The sequence below is a fragment of the Prunus dulcis genome, chromosome 4 (assembly GCF_902201215.1).
Source record: "Prunus dulcis chromosome 4, ALMONDv2, whole genome shotgun sequence".
In the NCBI taxonomy this organism is placed as follows: domain Eukaryota; kingdom Viridiplantae; phylum Streptophyta; class Magnoliopsida; order Rosales; family Rosaceae; genus Prunus; species Prunus dulcis.
The window spans coordinates 1,288,899-1,302,495 of record NC_047653.1 but is presented as its reverse complement, the minus strand read 5'-3'; the positions used below and the strand labels follow the sequence as shown (position 1 = coordinate 1,302,495).

The window sequence follows — 13,597 nt, the reverse complement described above, 5'->3', positions numbered from 1 at the left end:
TTTACTTTCCTAATGTCCCTAGTTACCTTAATATTGTACTAGAAGTCATTCTCTTTGTAAATGACAATATTACAACATTAAGGATGTGTTTTACAATCTTGTGGAACATAACTATCCATAAAAGAGTAATACGAGACCTTAATATTGTAAACATCCGAGTTTACAAGTGTAAGGACCTAGTTTACGTTTCGAAGGTTCCCCCTTACCCTAAAATTGTACTACATGCCTTCATCTTTGTAAATTATGATATTACAAGAGTAAGGATAACTTTTACAATCTTGTGGAACATGACTGTCCTAAACAGAGTAATCTAAGACCTTAAAATTGTAAACATTTGTGTTTACACTTATAAGGACCCAATTTACTTTCCTAATGTCCCTAGTTACCTTAATATTGTACTAGAAGTCATTCTCTTTGTAAATGACAATATTACAACATTAAGGATGTGTTTTACAATCTTGTGGAACATAACTATCCATAAAAGAGTAATACGAGACCTTAAAATTGTAAACATCCGAGTTTACAAGTGTAAGGACCTAGTTTACGTTTCCAAGGTTCCCCCTTACCCTAAAATTGTACTACATGCCTTCATCTTTGTAAATTATGATATTACAAGAGTAAGGATAACTTTTACAATCTTGTGGAACATGACTGTCCTAAACAGAGTAATCTAAGACCTTAAAATTGTAAACATTTGTGTTTACACTTATAAGGACCCAATTTACTTTCCTAATGTCCCTAGTTACCTTAATATTGTACTAGAAGTCATTCTCTTTGTAAATGACAATATTACAACATTAAGGATGTGTTTTACAATCTTGTGGAACATAACTATCCATAAAAGAGTAATACGAGACCTTAATATTGTAAACATCCGAGTTTACAAGTGTAAGGACCTAGTTTACGTTTCCAAGGTTCCCCCTTGCCCTAAAATTGTACTACATGCCTTCATCTTTGTAAATTATGATATTACAAGAGTAAGGATAACTTTTACAATGTTGTGGAACATGACTGTCTAAACAGAGTAATCTAAGACCTTAAAATTGTAAACATTTGTGTTTACACTTATAAGGACCCAATTTACTTTCCTAATGTCCCTAGTTACCTTAATATTGTACTAGACGTCATTCTCTTTGTAAATGACAATATTACAACATTAAGGATGTGTTTTACAATCTTCTAGAGCATAACTATCCATAAAAGAGTAATACGAGACCTTAATATTGTAAACCCTCATTTTACTTGAATAAGGACCCAATTTACATCCTTATGATCCGGAGTTACCAATTCCTTATAATGTGGATCCATATCCTTATAAATAAGTATTTACAACATTATGGATTAGGTGAACCCTAATGTTGTAATCCTTGTTCAAAAACTTGTAAATCGCTACTCAAATCTTGTAACTTATAAGTTTTAGGATCCTTTTACAATGTTATGGTACTCTCATATCCAAACTACTGTAAATCACTATCTAATCATATGCCAATTGCCAAACAGAAAAGGCATAATTGCATGACCCTTGTGCAATTGCATTTTCAAAAAGTGAAAACTTGGTAACTTGTATAACCGGTAACCAATTTTTTAAAAATTTTAAAAATATCATAAAGGACAAATGGTGCATCAGTGCACCTGGTGCACTATAGAAGGTGCCCTTTTCCAAGATACAGATGTGAATACTTAAAAGTTAAAACCTTGTCAATCACGTTATGTGGATGATAAATCTATGCTCACAAATCGAAATCAACGATATTGAAACTCACAAGACAGAAATACCATTTCACGTTTTCAATCCTAACAACAGTCGTATGAAACCAAGAGTACAAGTTTCATATTTGTTATTACAAATATAAACAGATAATACAAGATATAACATCTTGTGCATTCACACTATCTAGGGTATACTGCAGTGATAGATCCTTCATCAACGGATGGAGTTGACTTACTGATAGATAGATCAGACTCCAAAGTTATCTTTGGCATGTTCCCCTCCGTTCGACTTCGAAGGAAAAATGCTGGCTGTTCAGGTAATGGCAGAGTCACAGAGTAGCTATTAAGCATGAGAGCTACGGATTGCATTGTAGGTCTGTCCGCTGGATCTTCCTGAACACAAAGTAACCCAATATGCATACACCTTATAACTTCACTCCTGGAATAAGAATCTCTCATACTCGGATCCAACAATTCCAAAGGCGTCCCATCTCTCCATAGTTTCCAAGCCTGCATAAATTGAACAGTTTTATTTATGTTGTGGTGGTGTTAGTGCATAAGAACAAAACTACATTGTTTTCAGTTTAAGCTTACATGGCTCATGAGGTCTTCAGCTGCATCAGTTTGAAAGAAATAACTATTCTTCTTGCCACTTATGATTTCTAGCAGTAAAACACCAAAACTATATAGATCGGACTTGACAGAAAATTGTCCATGCATCGCATACTCTGGAGACATATAGCCACTGCAAGAAGCACAACCATCCATCAGTACAGAAATTATCGCAAAATTTAAGAAGTGAACTTATCATATTCATGTCAATAATTTAATCCATTCAATTTCGAGTAAGACTAAGTGGCTTTCTTTATGCACAGAGCATGAACTGTGATTCAAAAATTACATCATTCCTGAGTTCATACAGATATTATCAAGGGTCAAAGTGGACTTTCTGTTGAGTGCAGATGGGACCATTTCTCAAATTCATCAATCCATATAATGCAGAACAAAAGTGGTCATGAAAAAAGAAAAGATGAATGAGAGAACTTACTATGTTCCAACAATTCTACTTGTGTTTGCTTGAGTTTGATCAACCCCAAAAATCCTGGCCATGCCAAAATCAGATATTTTTGGATGCATCTCCCCATCTAACAATATATTGCCGGCCTTGAGATCACGATGTATAATTCTAAGTCGGGAATCTTCGTGTAGGTACATTATTCCTCGAGCAATCCCTGCAATAATCTTGTAACGTCTTGACCAATCCAATTCTCCTTGTTTCTCAGGGTCTGAAAATCATCAAAATTGAGCAATCAAGTTATCATCAAGGAAACAGATTCAAATACATGTTGAAGTAACATTGTTTTTGCAGTAGAAAAGACTATCGGATGTTTCAGGGCACAAACCAAATAGAAAATAGTCAAGGCTTTTGTTGGAGACATATTCATAAACAAGTATCTTTTCTTCTCCTTCCAAGCAAAATCCATATAGCCTGACGAGATTTCTGTGTTGAAGCTTGGCTACCAATACCATCTCGTTCTTAAATTCCTCTGCACCTTGGCCAGAGTTCCTTGAAAGCCTCTTCGCAGCTACTTCTTGACCATTTGAAAGTATACCCTGAGAACAACCTTCAATCAATGAATCGATGGAATGTACATTCTTGCACAACTTTTACAATTCCCAGTATTGATTAAAACCTCCTTAGTTTCTCAAAATATTAAGACTTGAGATTTTCCGATGCAGAAACGTTGATATACATACATACCTTGTAAACTTGACCAAATCCACCTTCCCCTAACTTATTATCATCAGAGAAATTGTTCGTGGCCGCTAAAATGGTACTAAAATCAAATTGCAAAGACTCTACACTACTAATGTCATTCTCACCTACACAAACAAACAAGAAAAGCATTCATGTATAAAGATGAGAAAACAAAAGTATGCTTTTGATTTGTATGACAAACTAGAATTCATTTCAGATATATATTCTTTACCGCTTGGTGCCTCTGCTGCTGCACTGCGCTTCTTTCTTTCTCTCCTAGTAATGAAACAGCAGCCCACAACAAAAAGTAGCACAGAGACGGCAATTGGGACAACAATGGCAACAATTTTAAGCTTTGAGATTTTGCTTTTTCCTGCATAATAAACAATGGCAATCTTAGACTGATGAAACTAAATATGAAGAAACTAGCAAAATGCACAGCCACAGCCCAAAACCATATTCCCCCCAAACAATTTTAAGACATAATTTGAATTGAAAAGCTGGTCACTTTACCTTTAGGCGGCGGCGGCGGAGGAGGAGGAGGAGAAAGAACCCCCGGTGAAGGCTGAGGTGCTGACGTGGATTTCTGTAGGTAGAAAGGGTAGACTTCGTACCCAACGTAACAACTCGGATTGAAAACTCGTCCCCCGATCTTTCCGTTGCAACAACTCGGAAATTGGGCTATTGCTCCCGTGAGACACTGGTTGCAATCCGCTGCGGACAGGTCCTGCGTGCACTGCCCCAGGCTGTAAATAGAAATCAACCCACTAACATTGGCCTGACTCGTCGCGAACTTGTTGGCGTCGGTGGTAGCCTCGGTGGCCACCTCGTTCATGCAGGCGGCCAGGACCTGGTTGAAGCGTGTAGGTTCCGTGGCGTTCTGTGTGTTCGACATGTAAACGGCAGGAGACTCGGCGGCAGTGGAAAAGAAGGACTCGTTGGAGTAGCGTAGCATGCAGTCGTCGTACCAGATCACAACCTGTTTCTCGGTGGGACAGCGCTGGACGGCCTCGGAGGTTGCGGTGGAGACACAGGATTTGCAAGTGTCGGTGGCGGCGACGTCGCCGCGGCAGCGGAAGAGGCCGTAGACGGTGTCGTTTGGGGTGCGAGATGAGGCGGTGGCGTTGTAGAAGCCGGAGAGGCGGGTGGCGTTGGAGGAGAGGGTGGAGAGGAGGCGGTTGAGGTTGGACTGGAAGGTGGAGTTCGGGGTGAAAGTGGTGGTGTTTGGGCAGATATGGTATAGATAAACAGCTTCAGCTGGGCTGGGAAAGCTGAGCAGAGTAACAACAAATATGGAGGAGAGAATCGAAACAAGTATCAGATTATTCATGGGATGATGATGAAGCCTGCCCAGTGAAGCCCCTATGCTTAGCTAAATAAGCTAGCTAGTCCCTCGCTGTTTCTATTTCTAAAGCCAAGTTGCGAGATATATATCTCAGTGGTCGTTGTCTTTTATCATCAAAATCATAGAAAAAGAAGAGGATATCTCACTTCACCTGTCACCATCTCAGTCAAATTCGTTGAAGAAAAGGAGACGAAACGACAAAGAAACTATATAAATTAAGACGATGGAGACGGAAGTGCCAAAAGGGATTTTAATGGAGGATTCCACCGTGTAATTTTTTATTCCATTTTATCAAAGGCCAACTTCATATTGTAAAGATTATATTTGCCATCTGTCTCAACGGGGAACATCAATAGAAATTGTCAAATTATCGGTTGAGCAATTTGGAGCATTTTCTTGATCATGCTGTTCAATACATCTTCCTGTAAAGAAGGCTGGTCTCTCAGGTCGGGGAAGACTAATAGCTTCACTGTCTAACATTCGAACAATCGATGACATGGTTGGCCTGTTGTTTGCATCTTCTTGAACACACAATAATCCAATATGGAGGTATTTCAAGTATTCATTTGGACTGCATGAATCCTTCAACAACGGATCCATCAACTCCAACTCTTTCGTTTCGTTCCATAATTGCCAAGCCTGCAATAAGTAGATTTTAAGCATTTAAGTAAAAACTCTTAAATTGATAGCTACATACATGTATTAGCTAGTTTGAGAAACTTCTGAATGATTTAACCTTACATAGCCTATAAGAGTAGGTGCACATTCTGTGGGATGAAAGCCTAAAAAGTTTCTTCTTCCTGTTACAATCTCAAGCAAAACTACTCCAAAGCTGAAGACATCTGATTTTACGGAATACAGCCCCTCCATAGCATATTCTGGGGCCATGTAACCACTAATTGCATGACCAAAACGATTGAATATGAGTCTAAGAGTCAAATATCGATATACAGGTTCAATATGATCATTGTTAATTAGAAGAGAGGATGAAACTTACTAGGTTCCGACAATTCTTTTGGTGTTTCCTTGAGTTTGATCTTCAACTCCGAACATTCTTGCCATGCCAAAATCAGATATTTTTGGATTCATATTGCCATCTAACAATATATTGCTTGCTTTCAAATCACGATGTATAACTCTGAGCCTTGAATCTTCATGAAGATATAGAATTCCTCGAGCAATTCCTCCTGCTATCATGCAGCGGCTTGACCAATCTAGTTGTTCACGTTTTTTGGATTCTACAAACTCACATCAATTCAGTAAAGCACAAATATTGTTGTATTTGAGTTAGAAATTGCAAAGTGTTTTAATTAAAATGATGTATTCATACCAAAAAGAAAATAATCAAGACTTCTGTTTGGCACATATTCATAGACGAGTATGGTTTCTTCTCCTTCTAAACAAAATCCTAGAAGCCTGACAAGATTTCTGTGTTGAAGTTTGGCTACCAATGCAACCTCATTCTTAAATTCTTGTACACCTTGTTTGGAGCTCTTCGACAACCTCTTCACTGCTATTTCCTGGCCATTAGCAAGTGTTCCCTGAAAAGGTATATGAATTATGAGGTATGCTTTATCCACTCATGTTAATTGTCATCTTAATTAAGTTAAGTTTAGAGTTGTACAAATTGAACTAAGCATTAATAAGCACGGGATATTAATAAATAGGCAAAATTGTAGCAATGGTCCCTGGATTAAGACCAAACTTTACTTTTCGTCCCTCTCATTGTTTTGTTATTACTGTGGTACTTCAATTAGCTCTCATGTTGCATCATTGATTTTTCCGTCAACTTAGTTAAATTTTCTGTCAAAATTAGGGGCAAATTGGGAAATTCATAAGTAAATAAATAAATAATATATATATATATATATATCTCTCCCCTCTCCCCAACTCTGCGCTCTCCCATTTCCCCCCGACGATTTCTTCTTCCTCCATTCCCATGACTACTACCTGCAAACTCCAACCCTCAAACGTATCCTATAGCCACCCTCTACCCTAGCTTGCAACCTAGCACCCACGAATCCAGAACCCCAGCCCCAATCCTCCACCCTAGATTTGATCAAAACAAAGAAGCAGAGGAAGAAATTGGTGTGGGGTAGAAGAAATTTGGGTGAAAAATCGCTTAGGGGGGAAGGAGAGGAAGATGATGGGTTCTGTGTGTCTGGAGTAAGTGGCAATTTTCTCAGCATCCTCATTTCTTGAATTCCAAAGCTTGCTTGAAATTTTGCAATTTGCAAATTTACAAGGGCAAATGGCTCTCAAAGCCGTGCATGTCTTAAACATTCCTAGTCTCCACGAAGTCATAAGTCGGCCATTCTTCATGCTTGGCTCAAGGTGATAACCATTCCATCAAATTGCTTTGAATTAAATAAAAATAAAAAAAATAAAAAATAAAAAAAAGTGGTTTTGATCTTGATCTTGTGTTTTGTGAATAGGTCTGAAGGATGAAGGTGAGGAGGGAGAGGGAGAGAGAGAGAGAGAGAGAGAGAGAGAGAGAGAGAGAGAGAGAGAGGAAAACCGCAAGGGGGATGGGTTTTGTGTGTCTGGGTTTGTGTGAGAGAGAAAGAGAGAGAAAATTTTGTGTGAAAATACATTTTTGCCCATGTCAAATAGGACTTATCCATGCCACGTCATCATTTTTAACGGAAAAATTGACTAAGATGACGAAAAGGACGATATTTGAAAGTGGAGACATAATTAAAGTACCACGGTAACAACAAAACAATGAGAGAGACAAAAAATAAAGTTTGGTCTTAATTCAAGGACCATTGCTACAATTTAACCTAATAAATAAGCATCAATAATTTCAAAGGCAAAGTGAGGAAATAAATTCATTTCTTCGTACCTTGAAAACTACACCAAATCCGCCTTCACCTAACTTGTTATTCTCAGAAAACTTGTTTGTAGCAGTTTCAATAGTTCCCAAGTCAAATTGTAAGGACTCAACACTCTTTGTATCATAGTCATTCCTACCTAATGAGGTTATCCATATATTACATGAAAAGAACTCGAAAAACTTGGTGACAGAATAACGAGGTTATCTAGATTTTACCGTTTTCTTGATTTGGGGCAGTTTTGTACTTCTTTCTTATTGATCTTCTGCGTACGAAGAAGTAGCCCGAAGCAACAAGTACCACAGCGACAGCAATGCTGCCGCCAATGAATACGGAAGGTGAAAGTCTGCTTCTTCCTCCTGTATGGACAATTTTACTCACTTTTCTTGGTAAACTCTAACTTTTTGTCAACCCCTTGCAATTTTCTCCCGATTAGAATTAAAAGGTTGGAACTATTATTAATCTCCACTGGTTGAAATAATTAGATCATCAAATTAATATTATTTTTTTACAAGCCTAAATTCAAAACTAGTTTAATTTAGAAGTTGGATGGCAGAAATTGTTATTAAATTAATCAAGCTGATTCTTAATACATTTGATATCTTTTGGCGCCTATATAGTGGGAGGCACTTTACCTTTAGGCCTGGGTCTGATGATGGATCCTGTCGGAGGAGGAGAAACAGCACCATCTCGTGGAGATGGCGATGGCGATGCTGCGGTGGAGTTGTGGAGGTAGAAGGGATAGACTTCAAACCTGACATAGCAACTGGGATACAGAACTCGTCCCCCGATTTTTCTTCTAGGAAATTGTGCCATGGCTTCTAGAAGACACCAATTGCAATCTCCAGAGGAGAGGTCTTGCGTGCACTGCCCAAGCACGTACAGCGTAATGACCTTTGAAACGTTCGCTTCTTTCGTCGCAAACTTGCGATTGTTATTAGAAGCCTCAGCGATTAGCTCACTCGCACTCGCTGCCAGCACCTGGTTGAAACGGTTTTGGTCCGTTACATAACCACTTACATTCTGCGTGTTGAACATGAACAAGCGAGGTGCCTCGGCCATGGTGGAAAAGAAGGACTCGTTGGAGTAGCGTAGCATGCAGTCGTCGTACCAGATCACGACCTGTTTCTCGGCGGGGCAGCGCTGGAAGATGTCGGAGGTTGCGGTGGAGACGCAGGATTTGCAAGCGTCGGTGGCGGAGACGTCGCCGCGGCAGAGGAAGAGGCCGTAGACGCGGTCGTTTGGGGAGGAGGAGGAGGCGGTGGCGTTGTAGAAGCCCGAGGGGCGGGTGGCGTTGGAGGAGAGGGTTGAGAGGAGGCGGTTGAGGTTGGACTGGAAGGTGGAGTTCGGGGTGAAAGTGGTAGTGTTTGGGCAGACATGGTATAGATAATCAGCTTCAGCTGGGCTGGGAAAGCTGAGCAGAGTAACAACAAATATGGAGGAGAGAATGGAAACAAGCATCAGATTATGCACGGAAGACATTTTGGTTTTCATGATCTTTTGATCACTGATCAGCCCAGTCCCTGTTTCTATTTCTAAAGCCAATTTCTTATGTCCCTTAGAGTTGAATCATGTGGAAATTAAAAAAGCTTATCTAAAAGTCATAATTTTTAGAGGTGTTTGCTTCATCATTAGTGTGATGTAATTATAAATTGACTGGAGTGTTTTAAGGTAGCGGTCCTCTAAGCTGACAGTCAACAAAGGGGGTCGAGACTCGAGACTTGGGTAGAATTTTCAGCCCAACTGCATTCTTGCCTTTTCTTTTTCCTCAGTTTTTCAATATTTACACCTACAGGGGGTGGTCTGCAATAATACAAGAGTCCGGTTTTATACAACCAACCAAGCGAAGCTACAGGAAAGAGTCCTTGTTATATTCACTCACACATTGATTCATATAACCAGCTGAGCTGACCCCATTTCTTGGACAAATACTTCCCTATACCCCGTCTCCTTCCTCCTCTTATAGGTGATACTAAGAGGGAGAGGGGGAACGCAATGAAACAGAGATAGGGAAGTTTTTCTCCATTTCTTGCCGCCACCACCTCATGTCTTTCTTGCACAGAGAATGTTCCACAAATTGTACGTATTTCATTTTTCGCATTATCTCCTATGTGGAGACGAAGATGACCAGAAAAGAAGATGGTATCCTATCCATCATAACTCTACTCATCAATACAAGAGAGTGATGCGACCACAAGAACAACTACCTAATTAGGCCGGTTGTAAATTTATTAGGTATTGACGTCGCGAAACTGCAGAAGATTCAACCCAGACCCACAAAGGAGAGATCTTTCCAAGATATAGATGTGAAGACTTAAAACCTAGTCAACCAAGTTATGTGGATGATAAATCTATGCTCAAAAATCAAAATCAAAGATATTGAAACTCACAAGACACAAATACCTTTTGATGTTTTCAATCCTAACAACAGTCATATGAAACCAAGAGTACAAGTTTCACATTTGTGATTACAAATATAAACAGATAATACAAGATATAACATCTTGTTCATTCACGCTATCGAGGGTATACTGCAGTGATAGATGCTTCATCAACGGATGGAGTTGACTTACTGATAGATAGATCAGACTCCAAAGTTATCTTTGGCATGTTCCCCTCCGTTCGACTTCGAAGGAAAAATGCTGGCTGTTCAGGTAATGGCAGAGTCACAGAGTAGCTATTAAGCATGAGAACTACGGATTGCATTGGAGGTCTGTCCACTGGATCTTCCTGAACACAAAGTAAGCCGATATGGATACACCTTATAACTTCACTCCTGGAATAAGAATCTCTCATACTCGGATCCAACAATTCCAAAGGCGTCCCATCTCTCCATAGTTTCCAGGCCTGCATAAATTGAACAGTTCTATTTATGTTGTGGTGGTGTTAGTGCAGAAGAACAAAACTACATTGTTTTCAGTTTAAGCTTACATGGCTCATGAGGTCTTCAGCTGCATCAGTTTGAAAGAAATAACTATTCTTCTTGCCACTTATGATTTCTAGCAGTAAAACACCGAAACTATATACATCGGACTTGACAGAAAATTGTCCATGCATTGCATACTCTGGAGACATATAGCCACTGCAAGAAGCACAACCATCCATCGGTATAGAAATTGTAGCAAAATTTAAGGAGTAAACTTATCATATTCATGTCAATAATTTAACCCATTCAATTTCGTGTAAGACTAAGTGGCTTTCATTATTTATAGAGCATGAAGTATGATTCAAAAATTACATCATCCCTGTCTGAGTTCATACAGATATTATCAAGGGTCAAAGTGGACTTTCTGTTGAGTGCAGATGGGACCATTTCTCAAATTCATCAATCCAGATAATGCAGAACAAAAGTGGACATGAGAAAAGAAAAGATGAATGAGAGAACTTACTATGTTCCAACAATTCTACTTGTGTTTGCTTGAGTTTGATCAACCCCAAAAATCCTGGCCATGCCAAAATCAGATATTTTTGGATGCATCTCCCCATCTAACAATATATTGCCGGCCTTGAGATCACGATGTATAATTCTAAGTCGGGAATCTTCGTGTAGGTACATTATTCCTCGAGCAATCCCTGCAATAATCTTGTAACGTCTTGACCAATCCAATTGTCCTTGTTTCTCAGGGTCTGAAAATCATCAAAATTGAGCAATCAAGTTATCATCAAGGAAACAGATTCAAATACATGTTGAAGTAACATTGTTTTTGCAGTAGAAAAGACTATCAGATGTTTCAGGGCACAAACCAAATAGAAAATAGTCAAGGCTTTTGTTGGAGACATATTCATAAACAAGTATCTTTTCTTCTCCTTCCAAGCAAAATCCATATAGCCTGACCAGATTTCTGTGTTGAAGCTTGGCTACCAATACCATCTCGTTCTTAAATTCCTCAGCACCTTGGCCAGAGTTCCTTGAAAGCCTCTTCACAGCTACTTGTTGACCATTTGAAAGTATACCCTGAGAACAACCATCAACCAATGAATCGATGGAATGTACATTCTTGCACAACTTTTACAATTCCCAGTATTGATTAAAACCTCCTTAGTTTCTCAAAATATTAAGAATTGAGATTTTCCGATGCAGAAACGTTGATATACATACATACCTTGTAAACTTGACCAAATCCACCTTCCCCTAACTTATTATCATCAGAGAAATTGTTCGTGGCCGCTACAATGGTACTAAAATCAAATTGCAAAGACTCTACACTACTAATGTCATTCACACCTACACAAACAAACAAGAAAAGCATTCATGTATAAAGATGAGGAAACAAAAGTATGCTTTTGATTTGTATGACAAACTAGAATTCATTTCAGATATATATTCTTTACCGCTTGGTGCCTCTGCTGCTGCACTGCGCTTCTTTCTTGCTCTCCTAGTAACGAAACAGCAGCCCACAACAAAAAGTAGAACAGAGACGGCAATTGGGACAACAATGGCAACAATTGTAGGGATTTTGCTTTTTCCTGCATAATAAACAATAAAAATCCACACTGATAAAACTAAATATGAAGAAAGTAGTAAAATGAACAGCCAAATCCCAAAACCATATTCCCCTGTTCCAATCCAAAGTCCACCATAGTTAGCATAGATGCCTACTCCCCCCAACAATTTTAAGACATAATTTGAATTGAAAAGCTGGTCACTTCACTTTACCTTTAGGCGGCGGCGGAGGAGGAGGAGGAGGAGGCAGAGCCCCCGGTGAAGGCTGAGGTGCTGACGTGGAGTTTTGGAGGTAGAAGGGGTAGACTTCGTACCTAACGGTACAACTCGGATACAAAACTCGTGCCCCGAGCTTTCCATTGCAACAATTCGGAAATTGGGCTTTGGCACCCGTGAGACACCGGTTGCAATCCGCTGAGGACAGGTCCTGCGTGCACTGCCCCAGGCTGTAAATCGAAACCAACCCACTAACATTCCCCTGACTCGTCGCAAACTTGTCGGCGTCGTTGGCAGCCTCGGTGACCACGTCGTTCATGCCCGTCGCCAAGACCTGGTTGAACCGGGTTGGTTCGGTGGCGTTCTGGGTGTTCCACATGAAAATGCCAGGCGACTCGGCGGCGGTGGAAAAGAAGGACTCGTTGGAATAGCGCAGCATGCAGTCGTCGTACCAGATGATAACCTGTTTCTCGGTGGGGCAGCGCTGGACGGCCTCGGAGGTTGCGGTGGAGACGCAGGTTTTGCAAGCGTCGGCGGCGACGTCTCCGCGGCAGAGGAAGAGGCCGTAGACGGTGTCGTTTGGGGAGGAGGAGGAGGCGGTGGCGTTGTAGAAGCCGGAGGGACGGGTGGCGTTGGAGGATAGGGTGGAGAGAAGGCGGTTGAGATTGGACTGGAATGTGGAGTTTGGGGTAAAGGTGGTGGTGTTTGGGCAGAAATGGCTGAGGTCAGCAGCTTCAGCGGGGCTGGGAAATCTGAGCAGAGTAACAACACATATGGAGGAGAGAATCGAAACAAGCATCAGATTATTCATGGGAAGCATTTTGACGTTGACGAAGCCAGCCCAGCCCAGTCCCCTTTGCTTAGCTAATTAAGATGGCTAGTCCCTCGTTGTTTCTATTTCAGTGGTGGTTGTCTTTATCATAAAATTCATAGAAAAAAGAAGAGGAAGAAGAGAATGAAATAAAACACAAAAAAACAAAAGTTTGAAACAGAGGAAAATGGGGACGGGAGTGAGGCCAGTTTTGTTTGGGGAGAGAGAGGGAGATATTATCATATTGATATTCTTCATTATTTTTATTATTATTATTATTCTTCTCAAGAATATTACAAGTAGAAAAGTAGGAACAAATTATTATATGTGAAAGTTTCAGAAAAGTCACGGCACGACTCTAAAGTCAAACGACTTTTTAATGTTTCCGTGTGTTGACGATTAAATCTCACTTCACCTGTCACCATCTGAGTCAAATTCGTCGAAATGAATGAAGACGATGGAGACGGAAGTGCCAAAA

At 40.0% G+C, this 13,597-nt stretch overlaps 3 protein-coding genes across 3 annotated transcripts; all 3 read right to left on the bottom strand.

The window, feature by feature from the left end:
• Nucleotides 1-1,730: 1,730 nt before the first annotated feature.
• Nucleotides 1,731-4,915, bottom strand: LOC117625921 (cysteine-rich receptor-like protein kinase 10). The gene is made up of 7 exons (XM_034357513.1): nucleotides 3,983-4,915; nucleotides 3,702-3,842; nucleotides 3,473-3,594; nucleotides 3,114-3,324; nucleotides 2,759-2,996; nucleotides 2,305-2,455; nucleotides 1,731-2,220 (listed from the first exon to the last, which is right to left on the bottom strand). Exons 1-7 carry the CDS (start codon nucleotides 4,797-4,799, stop codon nucleotides 1,891-1,893), a joined length of 2,010 nt encoding a protein of 669 aa, XP_034213404.1. The 5' UTR covers nucleotides 4,800-4,915; the 3' UTR covers nucleotides 1,731-1,890.
• Nucleotides 4,916-5,132: 217 nt separating this feature from the next.
• Nucleotides 5,133-9,267, bottom strand: LOC117624149 (putative cysteine-rich receptor-like protein kinase 23). The gene is made up of 7 exons (XM_034355287.1): nucleotides 8,264-9,267; nucleotides 7,867-8,044; nucleotides 7,660-7,787; nucleotides 6,145-6,355; nucleotides 5,812-6,052; nucleotides 5,556-5,709; nucleotides 5,133-5,453 (listed from the first exon to the last, which is right to left on the bottom strand). Exons 1-7 carry the CDS (start codon nucleotides 9,140-9,142, stop codon nucleotides 5,151-5,153), a joined length of 2,094 nt encoding a protein of 697 aa, XP_034211178.1. The 5' UTR covers nucleotides 9,143-9,267; the 3' UTR covers nucleotides 5,133-5,150.
• Nucleotides 9,268-9,834: 567 nt separating this feature from the next.
• LOC117625920 (cysteine-rich receptor-like protein kinase 10) lies at nucleotides 9,835-13,340 on the bottom strand. The gene is made up of 7 exons (XM_034357512.1): nucleotides 12,306-13,340; nucleotides 11,981-12,115; nucleotides 11,752-11,873; nucleotides 11,393-11,603; nucleotides 11,038-11,275; nucleotides 10,580-10,730; nucleotides 9,835-10,495 (listed from the first exon to the last, which is right to left on the bottom strand). The coding sequence occupies exons 1-7, from the start codon at nucleotides 13,126-13,128 to the stop codon at nucleotides 10,166-10,168; spliced, it is 2,010 nt and encodes a 669-aa protein (XP_034213403.1). The 5' UTR covers nucleotides 13,129-13,340; the 3' UTR covers nucleotides 9,835-10,165.
• Between the last annotated feature and the right edge of the window lie 257 nt (nucleotides 13,341-13,597).